The following is a 19,573-nucleotide window of genomic DNA, read 5'->3' on the forward strand; positions in this document are numbered from 1 at the left end:
AGCCTTTAGACAAACGCTGTCACCAACTTTAACTATAAATCATTTATTTTTTGCTTAGGGTTTGCTTTTGTACATGTGGAAAGTCAACCATCTTTTGCCCATTTTTCCCCGATGAGTGAAACTCTGTATGATGGTAGCCTGATGGTTTCTGCCAGTGGATGGAGCAGGTGACTTAAACATCACATTTAACATGGAAGCAATACTGGACTCCCAGTAACCTCTAGCTTATAGTGAGAAAGCAAATTTGACACTTTAAACATGAGACTCTTTATTTTATACCACATTTCACTTCCATTCTTTTGAAATCTTTCTAATCTGTGGTATTTCCCTTCCTTAACTATGTCTTGACTGGCAGGACTCCTGGGAAGTCTTGTTGGGTATAAGAAGTTGTTGGGTATGCAGAGAGTAGATCAAAGGACAGCCAATCCTGTTATCAGGGCCAGAGCTCCATACCTTTAAAGAGAGAGTTATAAGGAGTGTTGGGGAGGTGGTGAGTGAGCAAGAGATATAAAGGCAATATAGAGTGAGGTGCTTCCTAACCTGGGTGACAGGGTGCCTGGGAGTGGGCGCTGACAACTGCTTACTTGATGCTAAGGTTATTGGAAAGGAGATGAGATTTCATACCACAAACTTGGGTTTGAATCCCAGCTTTGCTATTTATCAGTTGTTGATGTCTACAAAGTTTGATTGAATCAATTGTATAAGCCCATATAATAAAACACAACTCCTAGAGTTGAATGAAGGTTGACTATGAAGCCCCTGGTTAGAAACCTGTAACCCTTAGAAATGGCAACTCATAGTATGTGTGGTCCTTCTTGTTTAACCTGGGACTCATGACTCCTTATTTTGAGAAGTATGCTTAAGAGATAGGTCAGTGGGCCTGACATATTTGCAGTAAATTTCTCCACCTCTTCTAAAAGTACTTAACATTGCCATTAGAAATGTTTTCATTGATTACAAAGTTCGAATAATTTTAGAAATATGTTTTCTTGGAAAGTGGATGTGATTTTACTTTGCAACATTTCTGAGTTTGTGTTGATGTAGATGTCATACTTACAGTTAAGGATTTGTATTCAGTTTTGCTAAGAATCATAAAGTTTAGTAGTTTTGTATAATTTATGTAATTTTGAAAATAAAAATGAATCATTGTTACTAATTTAGATATTAAGAAAAGGATGTTAGCAACCTGTACTTAGTGGGAAAGGATTCACATTTATGTTTGTTTCTTCTACTAGCCATGCTTGCTTTTAAAACAGAAAGCCGATTTTCTAAGTTATTTAGTAACTAAAACACACCTCCTAAGCACATATGCAATTATGGAACCAATATCATATTTTTTCCAGAAATGCATTTTCAATGTATTTACATCATGTAGTAGCTTCCTGCTTAACCTTTGAAATTTACTACATTTGATATTATTAAAACAGACACATTGAAATCATACCTCAAATTCCTCAGTGAACCCATTACTTGCATGTAAGTCTGCAACATGTTTTGGAAAGTGCTTTATTGGAATTGCTCCAATATCATCTGAGTAAATAAAAAGAAAAAAAACCAAACACATTAGAAAGAATAACAGTAGAAATTACTGTTTCTTCTGTTTACAAGGTATCATCTAAAATAATTTCAAAATTCAACCATGATAATTCTAACTAAATTGCAAGATACAATGACCAACTTTATATATACTTACTATAGAATTAAATTTGATTAAAATTTTTTTTCATATATACTCTAAATAGAAACTAATTTCTTTTCAATGTTAGTTTCCAAATAACACTAAAAACCATACTCCTTACCAATGTATTCATCTTATTTTAGATAATTTTGTTTAATATGAGTAAAGACTGCATGTAAATTCTGACAAAAAAGATGTAGAAATAATATATTATTTTACTTATTAATTTTTATTTATGGTTTCAGTATACAAAAGCTGGCCTTAAGCTTGTTATATTGTGCTGGCTGGATTTAAAATTGCCATTGTCCTGCCTCAGTCTCCCAAGGTATTGTACCACAACCCCCAGCCATATTTTCAATATATTATAATACAATTACAGTTGTATAAAGTTACATAGCTCAATATCTTATAATCAATAATTATATGTTTATACTTGAAAATATTTCTTCCTTCCCTCTATATGTAACAAAAAGCATTTATATGAAGAGTATTCATCAAAGATAAAGTAACTGATAATTTAAAAATCTTTGGAATTTTATTCTGTAAAGTTTCAAGGATATTAACTTGAAAATACACCACATAATAAGTTGTGGATTTGTTAAAACTTATTTGTGAAAGAGCCAAATTATTTTAAGTAGTCCTGTATTTTCCTTTCCTTTCTCAGAAAGATTTTCTGAGATTAAATATAGTAGCTGACAGTACACGATTTTTTTTTCTAACAAGGGAACATCAAACACATTTCACCAGAGATAGTTATTTACATTAACAGATGTTCAATATTTAGGCCTTCTAAAAATTTTAAGCTTCATTTAATAAAGAATTTCTTGATTAAAAAAATTGGAATCCATCTGTTCTCCCTCGTAGATGAGTGGACCTGAATACTAACATTGAATTAGCCAGCGAAGCTTGAGAAGCACCTGTGTGTCGTTTCACCCTGACACCCCTAGGAAGATCTTGCCTGCAAGTAGCATGTACAATTAGGTAAGGAAACAAAGGATTTCTCACACCTAAGTCATTAGTGCCTATAAAAGTCCTTCAGACCCACAGGTCCTCCATGCCCAGCCAGCCCAGCACTACAGGCACACCCAAGTACTTTGGTCTACAAGTGGGACTAGAATATTTTCACTTTCTCATTTCACATGAAGAGTAAATACTCGGATGACCACGAGTGAATGTTCCTGAGTAAGAAGGAGGAGTTGCCTCTCGCTACAGCTCTTCTGACATCCATAAAGCGGGGTTTGGGAATTGTTTGACAAGTGCTAGATTTTGAATGACTGTGTCTTTTTGATGATTACATACCGTACAGAACTCTGGCTAACACTAGAGCTAATCTGAATGCCCACAATAATGGGGGTATGCAGAGGAGAGGTTTGGAAGCAAAGGGAATCACAATTCTATAGACAACTGAGAACTTTCAGTCTCAAGATGCTAAAAGTGTGAAAGAGCTAATGCTGTACTGAGGTAAGTTTGGTCTTAATATCCGCTAGAAGAACAGAAGGCAATTCTATGTGTAGAAAAAAACAAAATATAATAGCGTATATGCATATTAGTGTAAAGGCAAAATGTAAAGAGAACAATTCTTTTTTTATATTTGTTAATGGAATCTCAGCAAATAAAACCATGTAGAACCTAGGTCTTTGGCAGCAATTTGTTTAAAACAAGACTTGTAGCTGGGCAGTGGTTGTGCTTGGGAGGCAGAGGCAGAGGCGGGAGAAGTTCTGTGAGTTCAAGGCTAGCCTGGTCTACAAAGCAAGTACCAGGACAGCTAGAGCTACATGGAGAAACCCTATCTTGAAAAGCCAAACCAAAGCAAAGCAAACCAACCAACCAAACCAAACCAAACCAAATCTAACCAACCAAACAAACAAACAAACACAGAAACACGGCTTATATAAAACGACCATGTCGAAGCCTCTTTTCTTGTTCTGGTTTAAACTTTGTCATCGTCTTGTCTTCTATCTGCTTATACTTCTTCCTCAGCCCATATATTTCAAAAAAAAATAATACAAATTTCTTTCTTTTTTAAAAGTAATTTTCTGTTATTTTTTGAGAGTATAATATAATTACATAATTCCTCCCCTTTCCTCCTTTTGAATCCTTCCATGTATACTCCTTTCAAATTCGTGACCTCTTTCTTTAATTGTTTTTGTTGTTGTTGTGTGTTTGTGTTCTTAAACACATAAATACAACTTGTCCAGAATGTATAGTTTTTGTATTTGTATATATATATATATATATTATTGTGTATATATATATGTATATGTGTGTGTACAAATAGTATACAATAGTATAGCATATATAGTATATGTGCATGTATACACACACACACACACACATATGTTTTCAGGGTTGACTACTGGTAGGATAATGCACTTCCCTGGGGGAGACAATTTTCCAGGTTTCAACATTTCTTAGTTGCTTGTACTTATTTTTGTGGGGCTGAGGCCCCATGAGCCTCCCATCATCCATGTTAGCATGTCTATTGTTGTTGCCCTTGTACAGCTCATGCTTAAGCAGTCATGTTGGTGAGACTCTTGGGTGTAGCTTCTGACATTTCTTGGAGACACAGTCTCACAACAAACTTCCTGTTCCTCTGGCTCTTATACTCTTTTTACCACCTCTTACACGATGATCCCCACATCTTTGGTGCCAGAATCGTGTTGTAGACCTATCAGGTTGAACTGGGATCACAACTCGGCATTTTGACCAGTTGTGATTTTCTTTAATGGTCTCCATCTGCTGCAAAGAGAAGTCTTTTTGATGGGGGTGAGGATTACATTCATCTGGCTAGGCTCTGGAGAAAGATGTGTCCCCTTTTTCTTATCCCTTTGTATTCTGAGAAGTTATAATGTATAATATGATCACATAAGTGCTGTGATTTTGCCTACAGGGAAAACTCTAGAGTCAGGAAGTATTTGCATCAAAATGATCTTACTTTTTGAATGTTGTTGTCCACGTAAATCCTGATAAAACAGACAATGTTCTCTTAAATATTCAATCATTCAAATAATGGAAACCTTCAAACAACTGTACATTTTAGATATTCCTGCCCCTTTTAGTACTACCACCACTGTTTTATGGGGTTTATTTGTTTGTTTTTTGGTGTTGGGGCTTATGTGTACCCCTATATTAAGGAACTTTTTTCACATAAACACATATGATCAGAGAGAATCTGTCCTGGTAAATTTTATATCAACTAGACACAAGCTAGAGTCATTGGGAAGAGAGAGACCTGAGCACTGGGAAAATGTTTCCATATCATTATATACAAGTCTGTTGGTGCATTTTCTTGATTATTGATTGATATGAGAGATCCCAGCTCACTGTGGATGGTACAACCCCTGGGATGGTGGTCCTGAGTCATATAAGAAAGCAGGCTGAATAATCCATGAGGAGCAATCCAGTAAGTGATATTCCTCATGGCTTCTTCTTCAGTTCCTGCCTACAGATTCCTGCCTTGACTTCACACAGTGATGACTATTGCCTGGAAGTGTAAGATGAGATTTAGATTTGTTTGTTTGTTTGTTTTACTTAATAGGGTTTCTCAGTGTAGCCCTGGCTGTCCTGGAACTAGCTCTGTAGATCAGTCTGGCCTCAAACTCATGGATCTTCCTGCCTCTGCCTCCTGAGTGCTGGGGGATTAAAGGCATGCATCACCACCACCCAGCTTGGAAGTGTAAGATGAAATAAACCTCTACCTTCACAAGCTGCTTTTGGTCATAGTGTTTCATCACTGCAATAGAAGCCCCAACTAAAAAAGAAATTGGCTCATGAGATTACTATGACAGATGTGACCAAGTTTAGGGGAGGCTTGGGAAGAGCTTTGGAACTTTGGGCTAGAAGAGCTATTGAGTGTTGAGAGCTTAATGAGGTATTGTGGGAACGTGGATGGTCATGCTGAGAGCAGTTTAGACAATGGAGGCCTAGCATGTAAAGTTTCAGAAGGAAATTTGAGAGTGCCTTAAAGAATGTTTAATATTTTGAATTAAGAATCTGTAGTTCTGGTCATCTCAGGGTGGAACACTGGCTGTGATTAAGAAGAGACTGGTATCACTAAAGCAAACATCTTCTGTTAAGTGTTTCCTTGAGTCAACAGACAGAAGTTGTAGTTCAGAATGGGCCTAGGCTGTATTTTTGCTGGCATCCAAACTTGTTAATATGTAAGAGTATCCTAGGTGGTACTGGTTTTGAAGAAATGAAGGAATCATGAAGAGAATTTGAGGCTTGCCACTGTGAGGGGCCAGATGAAGGTGTAGCCTCAATTGCATTGAAATCCTAAGGATTGAAAAGGTCATGAAGAGAAGCCAAGGCTTGGTACCATATGGCAGGGTCAGAGTTCCTGAAGAGAGCCCAGGAGAGGCTACAGGTGAAGGTGTAGCCCAGGTATAGCAGAGACCCTAGCACTGTGGAGATGCCATTACCATGAGGTGACCTCCAAGGACAGCATCTGGTGTGGAGCAGAGCCATCCTGAAACTTCAAGACAAGTTGCATATGCTGTGGATGGCAGAGCCAGAGAAGTGGAGCTGCCTAGGTCGTTTGGAGCCCAGAAGAGCATGAGTCCCAGAAGTCTGACACTGAGCTTTACATTGTTAGACTTTGGTTTTACCTTGATCTGATTCTGTGTCCTGACTCTTCCTTTCTGAAATGAGAAGAATGTAACTCCTACTCCTACTTAATTTTCCGGGAGCCCATAGTTATAAGACTTCAGAATTTTAGAGCTATTTTGGGTATTTTAGAGAGGCTTTGAACTTTTAAACTTCAAAGAGTGGTGTGTAACAATCTTTGTACACACTAAATATATATCACTCTCATTGGTTAATAAAGAGCTGACTAGCCTATAGCTGGGCAGGAAGAGATTGGGCAGAAGAGCCAGACTAGAAGGACGCTGGGAAGAAGAAGGGTGGTGTCTGAGGAGTTTTGAGCCAGATGCCATGAGATGAAGATTGAGCAGGATGGGAAATACATACATGAGATAAATGAGCCTTGGGGCAGCAAATAGATGAATAGAAATAGGTTAATTTAAGTTACAAGAGCTAGCTGAAAATGAGCCTAAGCTATCACCTGAGCATTTATAATTAATATTAAGTCTCTGTGTGGTTATTTGGGAACTGACTGGCAGGATAAAAAACTCCACCTACAAAAGAGAGACAGAACTTTTAAAGTGTTTGAACTTTTAAAGACTGTGGAAATTTTAAAAGTTGGAATGTCTAATATTGTCATTAATAAATATAATATATATTAATATGAACATGACATCTTAGAGACAACAATAAAAGAAATGTTATCATTTGATAGTTACATCTTTGTATGTCAAGTTGAAAAGGGGGCAATTGGCCTGGTTAGTTTTATGCTATTTTGACTTAAACTAGAATTACTTGGGAAGTGGAACTCTAGATTGAGAAAATGCCTCCCTAAGATTAGACAAGTCTGTTGGTCATTTTCTTGATTAATGATTGAAGTGAGAGAGCCCAGGCCACTGTGGGCGGTGCCAACTTCGTGTAGGTGGGTCTGACTTGTATAAGAAAACAGGCTGAGAAATCCATGAAGAGTAAGCTTGTAAGTGATGTTGTTCCATGGCCTCTGGTTCAGTTCTTGCCTTCACATTCCTGCCTTGAGTTCTTGCTCTGACCCGAGGATTGTGAAATGAAATCAACCCTTTCCTTCCCAAGTTGCTCCTGGTCATGGTGTTTTATCACAGCAATAGAAACACTAACTACTACAGGAACTAAATTTTAGCCTTATTTTTGTTTTTTTGTTTTCTCTTGTCCACATTTATTTCTTTGAGTTAGTCTGACCATTTTTGCTTAGGTTTCCTCTACAGCAGTGGAAATGAGTTAAAGCATTATTGTACTGATTTTTTGTCTACTTGACACAAATGTGTCGCCTGGGATGACAAAACTTCAGCTGAGGAATTGCCTCCATCAGACTGTCCTTTGGGTGTGTCTATGGGGTATTTTTCTAAACTAATCATTGATCTGAGAGAACCCACCCCACTATGGGCAGTACCACCCCTAAGCAGATGGTCCTGGGTTATACGAAAAAGCAAAATGAGCAAGCCATGGAGAGCAAGCCAGGGAGTGGCATTCTTCCATGTTCTCTGTTCCAATCCTGCCTCCAGGTTACTGAGTTGGATAATGTCATGACTTCCCTCAGTGATGAACTATAAACTGTAAGCTGAAATACCACCCCCAAGTTGTTTTCTGTCATGGTTTTTAATCCCAACAACAGAAACCCAACTAGGATAATTATTTTTAATTAATATTAATTGTTAATAATGTTTTTCTACATATTATACCAGAACAATTATAAATTATTTTGACATATAATCCATTTGAAATGAATGACAACAGTTTATAAGACCAGGAGCCTGACACATGATATAACACTTATCTTAGTAACACAAATATTTCCTCATCTGCATTATAGATATTTGCAAACTAGTCCACTAAAGGCCAACCTTCCCACATCATTCTTTTCATTCAGTATAAATCAGCCACTCATAATCACACTCTAAGTCATTACCTGAAATTGGAAAGATGGGTGTTGGTGGTGTAGATATTACTCGAGGGGATGTATTGTCTTCTAAATAAAAGTGTGCAGTCTGGAAGCATTTTCTAGAAAGAAAAAAAGAAAGAAAGAAAGAAAGAACACATAAGAGGATGACATCTAAGCTTCTTGAAAATTATGATGGAAATTTCTAGATTACAACAAATGTGGACACATGACCAGAAGAATAACTATTGAATCCATATCTGTTTTCCTAAGGCAGAAATACTAAAGAATTTCATGTCATCTGAGTTTATCTCACTTTTACTGGCATCAGATGCAAAAGAGTGGGAAGGTACCCGACAAGCTGAAAGCAGAGGTAGCATTTGAAGGGGCACTGGGTACCAAATGACACTCTGCAGATGTAAGAAACATCAGTGTCTTAGGCATTCTCCTATATTGGCATATACCTAGTGTCTTGCCAACTTGGCAGGACATGGGTTGGAAGTAAAGGAAGTCCCTACAGTACATTCTTTAAACCATGTTCTCTGGGACATATTCAGCGGGTATGAAAAGCTATGTCTATATAGAAATGGAATTCCATTACGGCATCACTTTGAGGAATAAAGAAAGCAGCTTTTACTGTACAATAATGCAGCAGTGATGAAACTTAAGGATAATGAACACAGAAGCAAAACCAGAGGTGATTTTATTTCTGACAGATGCTAGTCCCGTTGATGAGCATTTGGAGAATGAATATATTTAGAATCAATGACAATTGTGACCTACAATGTCACCTGCATCTATTTTCATTCAGATAATAAGAGTAACATCTGGTGAGAGCACACTACAAAGTACCGAGCAGAGTCAAGACACAACTGCTGCTAATGACAATAAAGCATGCCATCCCTTCATTTAAGAAATTTAGGTAATTAAAACTGCTAATGACTCTTTTTTGATGTGTGTTATTTTATTTAAATTACTCACTAATGCTTGAGTTTCAACAGAAATATCTCTCTAAAGGAAAATGTTAATATTATTTTCCATTTTAAAGCTTTAAGCTACATATTATTTATCCTAATGAGCTTTAACATGACATTTGTTCTTACTCAGTGACCTCCTAAATCTAAGGATTTGTCTAGTAAATCAGTTCCCTGGATACAGTTCTTGAATGGCCTCCCACTGTTATTGGAATCATATTTTTATCTTAGCAAGGTCTGAAAGGCCCTGGCTTCCACCAGTCTTTGTCACTTCACTGCTGAAGACCCCTTCACCCAGCAGGCTTCAGCTCTCAGAGAAACCCACATGTACCACTTTAGCATCTTGGGTATTACCCTCCCTCTCCCCACATGCCTCCTTCCCCCAGAGAAACCCACATGTACCACTTGAGCATCTTGGGTATTACCCTCCCTCTCCCCACATGCCTCCTTCCCATTACTTTTGCATCATCCCAAATGCTACAACCTCTGAAGGCTTCCGGATGTCTCTGTCACTATTCTCCCTTTGCTTGCTCTGTGGCGCATGTCACTATGAAAAATGCAAATCCCCCCCTCCTTAGGATGGGACTACATCTGGATAAACTCTAGCTGCAAATGCAGTAAATACACACTCAACCCATCCCATGCCATGACTTAGCAACATAGCACAAGGTAGAGTATTGGTTATTTGCTTCTGTGATAATGTGACTGGAAATTTTTAGTTATTGTTACTACCCAGCAACTCAAGAAACTAGTAAACTTTGTATGAGCAGATAAATCAAAGTCAAAATTTAAAGTACAGTTCCTACTGAATGTGAACTCCTTTGGTAGTATGGTAAAGACAAAAAAGGTTGAGTCATCTTAAGCTAGGAACCTTCCATTATTTGTGCACTTATTTCTATGTTTTTACATTTATAGTTAGTCTCCTCCACCCAAATATAAGCCAACCATGGAAAATAATTAATTACTACAATATTGTTCATAAAAGGTATCATGTTATAGGTACTTTAAGATACATTTTCAATGAATGTAGTATAAAATTGTGTATTTATAACTTATTTTGTAATTTTACTGTCAAGAGAAAAAAAAAACCATAAAGCAACAATGTTTATAACAAGGCACAGCACTTGGCTCTGAGAGTGTAAGACCTTGAAAATCACACCTGAAAGAACAGTAGAGCATCTTCCAGAGACTGCAGTAGTCTAAGAAGATGAGTGGATAAAGATCAAGTGTCAAAGGGGCCCTGACACTGACACAGACTGGCCCACCAGGGGTACCACGACTGTAGGAGAACCAGGGCTTGGGTAGTCAGGAAGGCAAAGATTCGGTGAATGACAGACAGACAACACACTCAGAAGTGGTTTGAATCTGCTGCAATAAGAAGATGACTGGATAAAGATCAAGTGTCAAAGGGGCCCTGACACCAATTTCATCTTGGAAAGCAGTCTGCAGTCCCATGAGAAATGAGAAAGTTGGAAACAACCAGGCCTACAGTAAAGAAACTGTGTTAATGCCAGTCCACCTGAGTGGCTCTGAAGCCACACTGAAGCAGGCTGTCTATGCAACCACGGTAAGCATGTTCTGACACTGGCATGAAGGTGATGGACATGGAACATTCCTTCTGGGACTTCCTGCAATTCACAGCTGCAACATGAATGCTTTAGCAGCACTCTTGGTATTTAGTTAAGGTTCAGTTTGGGATTTTCAGTAACAAGGGGCTTAATGTCATGAACCATATTTAGTTGCTAAACATTTCTTTCTTCTATGAACTTAAAGCTCATTCTCCCATAAATATTGCCAAATGGTACAGGGAGTAGGTCTACTTGCAGTAATGTTGTGCATACCTTTCTATTGTTATCTATCTTCTTGGTAGATTTATCTACTGGATCTAGTTCATATTTTATATAGTTTTTAGATTATGCGATTCACAATGTTTTAATGCCTAAACCTACTTATCCATGGTTCTTTCTTTTTCTGACTTTTTATTTGACATTTATAGTCTAAAAATTTGTATATATAGCAGACAATTGAGCCTGCTTTGTTCCTGCCAATTAGTATTTCTCCTGCCTGCTTTAATAATGATTCTCCTTGGGACCTAAATGTCTTACTCATCAATAGGCCAGGTAAACATTGTCTTCCTTCATGACAGCTCAAAGATATTTGATCTGTGAAATAGCTTTCACTCCTAAGCAGATTCTAGAACCCCAGTCCCTTTATCTACTACACCTGCCCCAAATTTTCATTTTTTTATGTATCTATAAAAATTGCTTTGAAAAAAGTAGCTATTGAATCCAAAAGTGGTCTTGCATTTCTGGGCACTGAAATATTTTATTTTAATTACTTTAAGTAATTGGTTTTTAGGGTAGTTATTTTATAACATACTTGTTCTTTGCTATATACTTACTACATTTTTAAAAAGATAGGTCTATGCCTTTTGATTTCACAGAAACCCAACTCTTAACTCAGTGACAAGAATAAAATGGTACTCAGTGTTTGTTGAATTAGATGTATTTGTAGTAGTAAATAAATCCTCACAACTATATGTTATTCAGATGCATGATAGATTCTGTTGTCTAACTAAGCCTCAAGTAAGACAATGTAAATTTTCAAAACATTTGAAAGGGACAGACGGAATACATATATAAAAAAAAATAAATGGATAGATGGTTAAATAGATGGACAGAAGATAAGCTGGCAACTTTAGGAGAATGGGAAGAAGAAAAAATTTAACAGAATATAAAAATGTAAATAAAAACATTGACCTTGTAATTTGTCATGTTGCTAATGTGTGTTAGAGCCACTGGGTTAATATCAATTCTGCTAGCTTCAAAAACATAATGGAATCTTCACTAGTTTTTGAAGATAGGTGGCCCATTAATGATACTTGGCACTAATTTTCCTAAGACTCAAAAATCATACCAAAAATCTTGTATGAGGAAGAATTAAAATTGTTTAGTCATTTAGGTATATTTTACATGGAAGATGACATTCTACATTAAGGTAGTATGGTACTAGGAAGCCTACATTTGCTATGGGATGTCCTGTATGCTGTGAATATATGTTGCTATGATTGATTGATAAATAAAACGCTGATTGGCCAGTAGCCAGGCAGGAAAGATAGGGTAGGCGGGAAAAGGAAAGGAGAATGCTGGGTGGAAGAAGGCTGAGTCAGGAGATGCTGCCAGCCACTGCCATGATGAGTAGCAAGATGTAAGTTACCGGTAAGCCCCGAGCCACATGGCAAGGAATGAATAGAAATGAGCTGAGTTTAAGTGTAAGAGCTAGACAATGGTAGGCCTGAGCTAATGGCCAAGCAGTTTAATTAAATGAGCTTCTGAGTGATTATTTTATAAGCGGTTGTGGGGTCCATGGGGCTGGGCAGGACTGGAGAAAACTTCAGCTACATGCATTCATTACTGTTAGTTCTCTCTAAGGACCCACAAATATGGATTTAAGGTCAAGAGATAATTTATATTTCCTAGCCCCATTTTCCCGGTGGAAAACAACTGTATCTACAGAATGTTCTGTTCTGCTTTACTTTTGCTGATGTGCTGTTTTGCCACACATAATGTTGGTATGCTTTTAAAAAAAAATTGAAGTTTTTCTTTCTCTAGAAAAGACTATTTACAAATCTTCTCTGTGGAAGTAGTTTTGCATCTTAAAAACTTATGGTGTGGCTCATGTAAATTATACCTTAAAACATCTGGAAAACAATTTCAAGGCATATTACTTAATGTATGACAAGTTTAAGTCTCTATATTCCATCTGTTCCGAATAAGCAGTGAGTGTCTTCACGTCTATGTGCTAAGTGTTGATAACTGTGTCTCCTGCTAATTATCACTCCACTGTGCTGAAAAAAGTGATGACTGTTTTAAACTTGTAGACATAGGTCCCATCAATCAATGGTAATCTGATTATTTAATTTACACCTTTTTTCACAGTATTTAGAATTAAAAGCTAGAAATGTGTAATTATATCCCTTTTCAAGAGTCCCCATACAAATACAAAGCAACATTCAGAAGCTTTGTTCACTCACAGACCACCTAAAGAAAATCTCACTGCACACTTCAAGATGATCTTACAGGTACCACCCAACAGAAAACAGAAGAAACACATTCATAGGTCAGAAGTGATGTAACCAAGCCACCTAGTAAATTAGAGGTGGGCCTGGGGAAGGGACTCAGATTTTGCCATCTACACTTTGTTCTGTCTTTCTGCTAAACTGCTTTCTCTCAGTGTCTCTACAAAGCACAGGTAAGCACTCAGGTAAATCAGACAAAGGATAGGACTCAACTCACGTTGAGGTTAATTTTTCTACTAAAAATTGCACTAGAAAAACATTTAAATATTTTTTAAGAATTTTATTGCTTTACCTCCCACATTTAGGTCTTTGATCTTTTTATTTTTTTCACTCATTATTTCCTTATTTTGCATATATATACAAGGGGCAAGTGTGTGTGGAGGTCAGAGCAAATTACAGGAGTGGGTTCTCTCTCTCTCTCTCCCTCTCTCGTGTGTGTGAGTGTGTGTGTGTGTGTGTGTGTGTGTGTGTGTGTGTGTGTTTTATGAGGAAAAGGTCCGACCTGGCCGGGCGGTGGTGGCGCACGCCTTTAACCCCAGCACTTGGGAGGCAGAGGCAGGTGGATTTCTGTGAGTTCGAGGCCAGCCTGGGCTACCAAGTGAGTTCCAGGAAAAACACAAAGCTACACAGAGAAACCCTGTCTCGAAAAAACAAACAACAACAACAACAAAAGGTCCAACCTGTGGATCTCCTATTCCCTCATACTATTTGTTGAAATGATAGTCTCTGTTCACAAGGACTTGGGACTCTGTCTAAGACTTGTTGATCACAAACATAAGAAATTATTTCTTATCCCTCAATTCTACTTCATTGAACTGTGTGCTTATTTTTAGTGCCAGAACTTGATTCCTTGATTACTCTAGCTCTGGAGCAAACTTTGAAGTCAGGGAGTGTGAACCATTCATCTTTGCAAAATTTTCTTAGAAGAAATTTACAAGGTAAGTCCTGATGACTCCAGGTTAGGAGCTGCTTTCTTAGACATAGTAGCAAGTCATAAGCAATGACAGAAAAAATGAATGAAGTGGACTTCATCAAAATACAAACAATAATATATTAAAAGATATTAGTCTACAAGTAAGAAGACTATACACAAAACAGAAAAAATGTAAATTGGATAATGGTGAAAGACATATATGTAGTACATAAAAAAAGGATGCTTACAACTCAGATATAAGAATCATGGACTGAGGAGGTAGTTCAGTTGGCAAAGCACTTGCCACACAAGCGTGAGGGAGGACTGGGATTTATATATCTAAAATATATAGAAAAGCCAGTAAGCATGACAGACTGTATGCTGTCTTAGAACACTGGAAAGCGGAGACTTGGAAATCCCCAAAGCAAGCTGACTAGTCATACCAGCTCTAAGAGGGAGATCTGGGTTCAGCAAGATCTGGGTTCTACTCTGACTCCTCATTTGAGAGAGGGAGATTGAGGAAGACACCCAAGATGAACTTCGGGTATCCCCATAAATGCACAGACACTTGTACGAATACCTAAATGTACACATGCACCCATACACATACCTGTGTAACACACACATACACACACATGCTTGCACACATACATGCATACATGCACATACTCAGCAAAATAAAAACAAAAAACAAATAACCTAATTAAAAATAGGCTGGGCCGGGTGGTGGTGGCGCACACCTTTAATCCCAGCACCCGAGGCAGCACAGGAGGCAGAGGCAGGCGGATCTCTGTGAGTTCGAGGCCAGCCTGGTCTACAGAGCGAGATCCAGGAAAGGTACAAAGCTACACAGAGAAACCCTGTCTTGAAAAACCAAAAAAAAAAAAAAAAAAAAAAAAAAGAAAAAAAGAAAAAAAGAAATGAAATTGCTGAATAAGCACAAGGAAAAAAATTGCCCAGCACTATTAGTCACCAGGGAAACTCTGAACAACGCTAAAATGCATTGCACTGCCTGCTTTAAACAGATGGCCTTTACTATCTATTTGCTTTATCTCATGAAAGGGCCAGCTTTTTTTTTTTTTTTTTTTTTTTTTTAAAGTTTAAACAAAATTTTGGAAAAACTCACAAGGACTGTGAGTGCTACACATATTGGTTTTTTGTTTGTTTGTTTGTTTTGGTTTTGCCTTAGATTTTTTTTTTCAGTATGCTAAATAATGTCTTTATTTCTTCAACTTGAAATCAATTCCAGAGGGCTCTTCTTTTCCTAAAAAGGATGAGCCCTAAGACACTAGAGAAGCAGTTGAACAGATGTGGCCAGGCCAGCACCTGCATATGCTCTCCTGTTTGACCGCAGTGAGTTGTTTTCAGAATGTTCTTTTCAGGGCTCTCCTTGACCTGCACTGCTTCCTGTTAGTGTTTTCTCCCTTCCCGTGGGCTGTGGCTTTCACACATACCTAAAATGCACCCATTTTGGCTGATTTAATTACATTATTAATAAATATGTCCACACTGGAATTTAAGTATTTCACATAAACCTTGAACAGGAGACTATTGTGATTGGGCACAATTCTCCACACTCCCAGTGTTTTACAATCCATCTAGAAGTTATTTTTTCTAGTGAGTTAATTTCATGCAGACACATGTAAGACAGGTATCTAGCAATGTTTAATAAATTTTGAAGGGGTTTAGCAAAAAGTGAAAATTTTTTCCAGCACATTTAATAGACAAAATACATACATAAAACCACCCAAGTTTTGATCTTTTAGCTGCATCCTGTGTTCAAGGTACACGAAATAGTGTTTGTGAGGAAAAGAGAAACATTTTACTGAGGTAAGGATCAACTGGTCTTGACAATTTAATCTGACTTTCCTGACAATAAATGGTGGATAATCCATACTAACAAAGGTTAAAACACTTGGATTTTAGTTTCTCATGAAATATCACACTGTATTAAACACATTGAATTTTAACTTTGCACAAGATAGCTAAGAACAATAGAAATTATAAAACTTATTCTAATTATTTCATTTAAGTATAAATCACCTACCACTTTATTAGAGTTTAACATTAGCACTATTTAATATGAAATATATCTTGTCATATCTTCCATCTTTTGTTAAACTTATTTAAAGCAAATTCTCATTTACCCAAATATTTCATTTTCTAGGGAAAATCAGATTAGACAAAAATGAGTAAAGCGAACAAACTGAATATAAAAATGTGTCCAAAAAAAAAAATGTGTCCACAAGTTTAAACAAGTCTAGTCGGGTGGAGAGAAACCAAACAAATGCTGGCTGGATGACATTGATGGACTGCATGCAATGCTCACAGACGGCCAACCATGGCGTCTTCTCCACTGTAGAATCTATAGAAAGAGACAGCAGTCACTGGAGCACAGACAGAAGAAAGCTGCTTTGCCTCTTGATACTGACTAAATGGGCTCCTAACAAAAATGTGGTCTGGTGGCATATCCTGGTCTGTTCTGTTGCACAAAAGCAGTCAGATATGAGACACAATTGGTTGTAGAAGTGGTCTGTTGTAGCCCAACAACAGAGCTACATGCAATGACAAGCTTGAATCTTCACGGACTTGGGCACATTCAGTTTGGTTCATTCAGCTGCCTGGACCCCCTGCCTGCCTGGAATGCCTTTGCCTTCATCCCTAATTTCCAAATCACATATAAGTCAAGCTCAGCGACTGTTTCATACATAGCTCTGCCCGTCCTGGCTTCTTGAGGGCTCACGTTCTCTTATAACTGCATTAGACTTTAGCCACTATGCATGTATGTTTGTGTAACATTTAAAAAGTTTTTCATAGCAAAGTATTTTCTCTCAGCAAGCGCGAGTTCCTTCAAAGCAATGATTCTTACTCAAAATTTACTGTTGTTATATTTCCCAACAGTTAGTTGGCACAGTTACTAAGTGGATAGATACACGGGAAACAGTTAACAATTAGAGTGTGAAAAAACATTTTGGGATAACAACTAGAGAGCAGTAATTTGAACTTATAAAATGCTGCTGTTTAACAAAAGAAGTTAATTATAGGCCTCTGTACACAATTCTCCTTTATGAGGAAAGCATAAATTACTAAGTGAAGCCATTTCTTGGCTTATAAACAGGAATTCTCCTATTATCATCATTGAGTTCTTGTTTTCCAAGAAACAGTTATACTGATTTGTTTTACATCCTTGGTAAATTCATGAATTAGTTGCCTGCTGTGCTTGGTACAAAGGAGAGAGCTTATTATACAGGCCACTGCCCTGGTCCTTTAAAGTTCTGAAGGATTAGTGAAGAACATGGAGGCACATTTCAGCTTCAAAGCCAGTAATAATTTTTTAATGTCTCTGCATCTTAACATAGCCATTTCTCATATCTTTATATTTCAGTTGCTTCATTTTTGCTTTTGTATATATGCTATCATTTTCTATGACTGTATACAGTTGATATATATCTTATAAAATCTCATAGTTTTCATATAAAATTGTTCTTCTAAATAATAACTTTTGTATTTATAACAGTTGATAAAAGGGCTATTATTAATGGTAAGTGCTATGATGAGGTTAGAATGTTAATTTGGTTAAGATGAAAGTACAGCTGTCAATCCATCTTAATAAACATTAACTAAAGTCAAAGTTCTTCTATTTACCTTCCATTCTTTAAGCACAGAAAATATCAACCTTTAGGTTCATAAGTTTGCCTTCTTCATAGGTGAATCCACTAATAACAGCTTTAGTGTAAAGGGAATTTTGAATATGATCTGGAGATCCTTCAGATTAAATATAGGCATAAATCTGAGCTTTAATAATGGAAATTTCCAAAACACTCAACTTACCTCCAATAGATGAGAATAGCAACAAGAATCACTAGACAGATAAAAGTCAGGGCGGATACGATCACAAGGGGGATAACCGCCTTCTTCTCCGACTCCAGCCCCTCAGCTAGACCAATACGAGACTCATGGCTACTATTACTGGCCTCTGTAGTCGGAGAGAATTGAGAGAGTTGACATTTAAGATGGAAAAGTAGTGGCATTTTCCAGCTGACTCAGTGCAACCTGCATTGTTTCTACTTACCTTTAAAGTTCTGACTCTATGATGCAAAGGTTGTCTACACATCAGTATAGATAAAATAAGGTTTAAAAACTAAGGCAAGATATTAGAGCTACTTAAAAAAAAACAAATCGTCAGAGGTGGGGGTGTTATAGCAGGATCTGGAACCAATCCCAGTCGAAAAAAAAATTGATCAAAGGAAAACTGAAGCATCAACATTAGAAAATTACTGTTAAAAATAAAGGTTAGGAAACCACAGGGTTACTGAATCACTGTATATAACCTTGATGTTCTAAAACTAATTATGTGTATTCATTTTAACCTTATAATTTGGTAAACAATTAAGAAAAATTGATAATTACTTTTCAATCAAACTTTCAATTTTAAATATAGGTTGATTTTACATGTTATTTTCAAAATTCTTTTAAATTTTCCATTATTTGAGAATTTCATGCATCTATATTACATGTTTTGATCAAGTTTGTTTTCAAATTCTTATCTGTTGTTTTTCTATCAAATATGAAAACTCTATTTCATATGAACTTTAAAAATGCATGTATCTAAGAAATTGCTTTCAAAAATACTTGTGGACTGAAAACATCTGAAGACAAACCTTGAGTTAATCTAAAAGTTGGTGAGCTACTATATTTATGTTCGATTAGGTAATTTATTGTACAAAATCTTTGAAAAAAAAATCACTGCAGCGGAGTTATCCTTCTAGGTTGTCAAAAAACAATTTCAGACCTGTGAATGTTGGTGAACAGCCCTGATTCTTCTCTGCTTTGAATGGTGTTCAGAGGAAAGCTAAGACAATTATTTATGAGAGCTGTTCCAACTCTACCCGAGCCTGGTTGTTGTCTTGTACAGGTGCTGAGAGAGCTAAATTGAAGGTCCCACCAAAGTCTTCATACTTCCAGCATTTGATACAATTCATGTTTTCTACCAAATGTCTTACTGGCAAGAAACACAAAGAGTTCATTTCAAATATGTGACACCCTTTAAAATTTGGGAGAATTGAAGCTCCTGTATAAAGCATACATATGACATCACTACATGTCTAACTGTGGAGAACTTTGGTTTACCACAGCAGCTTCCTTCTGTTAACTTGAGGGAATAGGGTTACGAACTTGGATGCATTCATACGGAAATTTTACCAAAGGAATATAAATGACACCCATATTTTCCAGGATCTGAAAATCATTTAGATTATCCATCTTTGCTAGAAAAAAATGTGGAATTCAAAAGTATGCCTAAAAAAAACCCTTTAAACTATATAAATGGTAAGATATCATAAACCATCCAATATTTGTGTTGTGGTTAATATTCCTGTGAGAAAGCTAAAGTTTGATTATTTTAATTAGGTCATCCATATACTCTGGCCATTATGTT

At 36.9% G+C, this 19,573-nt stretch overlaps 1 protein-coding gene across 7 annotated transcripts in view; it reads right to left on the bottom strand.

The window, feature by feature from the left end:
* Positions 1 to 19,573, bottom strand: part of Ptprz1 (protein tyrosine phosphatase receptor type Z1) — a 188,655-nt gene that overhangs the window by 32,917 nt on the left and 136,165 nt on the right. For all 7 annotated transcript variants that reach the window (XM_028872997.2, XM_028872995.2, XM_028872992.2 and 4 more), the window contains exons 13-15: positions 17,968 to 18,112; positions 8,202 to 8,293; positions 1,445 to 1,530 (exon numbers count right to left, since the gene is read on the bottom strand). In XM_028872997.2, the coding sequence (XP_028728830.1) occupies positions 1,445 to 1,530; positions 8,202 to 8,293; positions 17,968 to 18,112 (323 nt within the window). The remainder of the gene's footprint in view (positions 1 to 1,444; positions 1,531 to 8,201; positions 8,294 to 17,967; positions 18,113 to 19,573) is intronic.

The sequence above is a fragment of the Peromyscus leucopus genome, chromosome 3 (assembly GCF_004664715.2).
Source record: "Peromyscus leucopus breed LL Stock chromosome 3, UCI_PerLeu_2.1, whole genome shotgun sequence".
Classification (NCBI taxonomy): Eukaryota; Metazoa; Chordata; class Mammalia; order Rodentia; family Cricetidae; genus Peromyscus; species Peromyscus leucopus.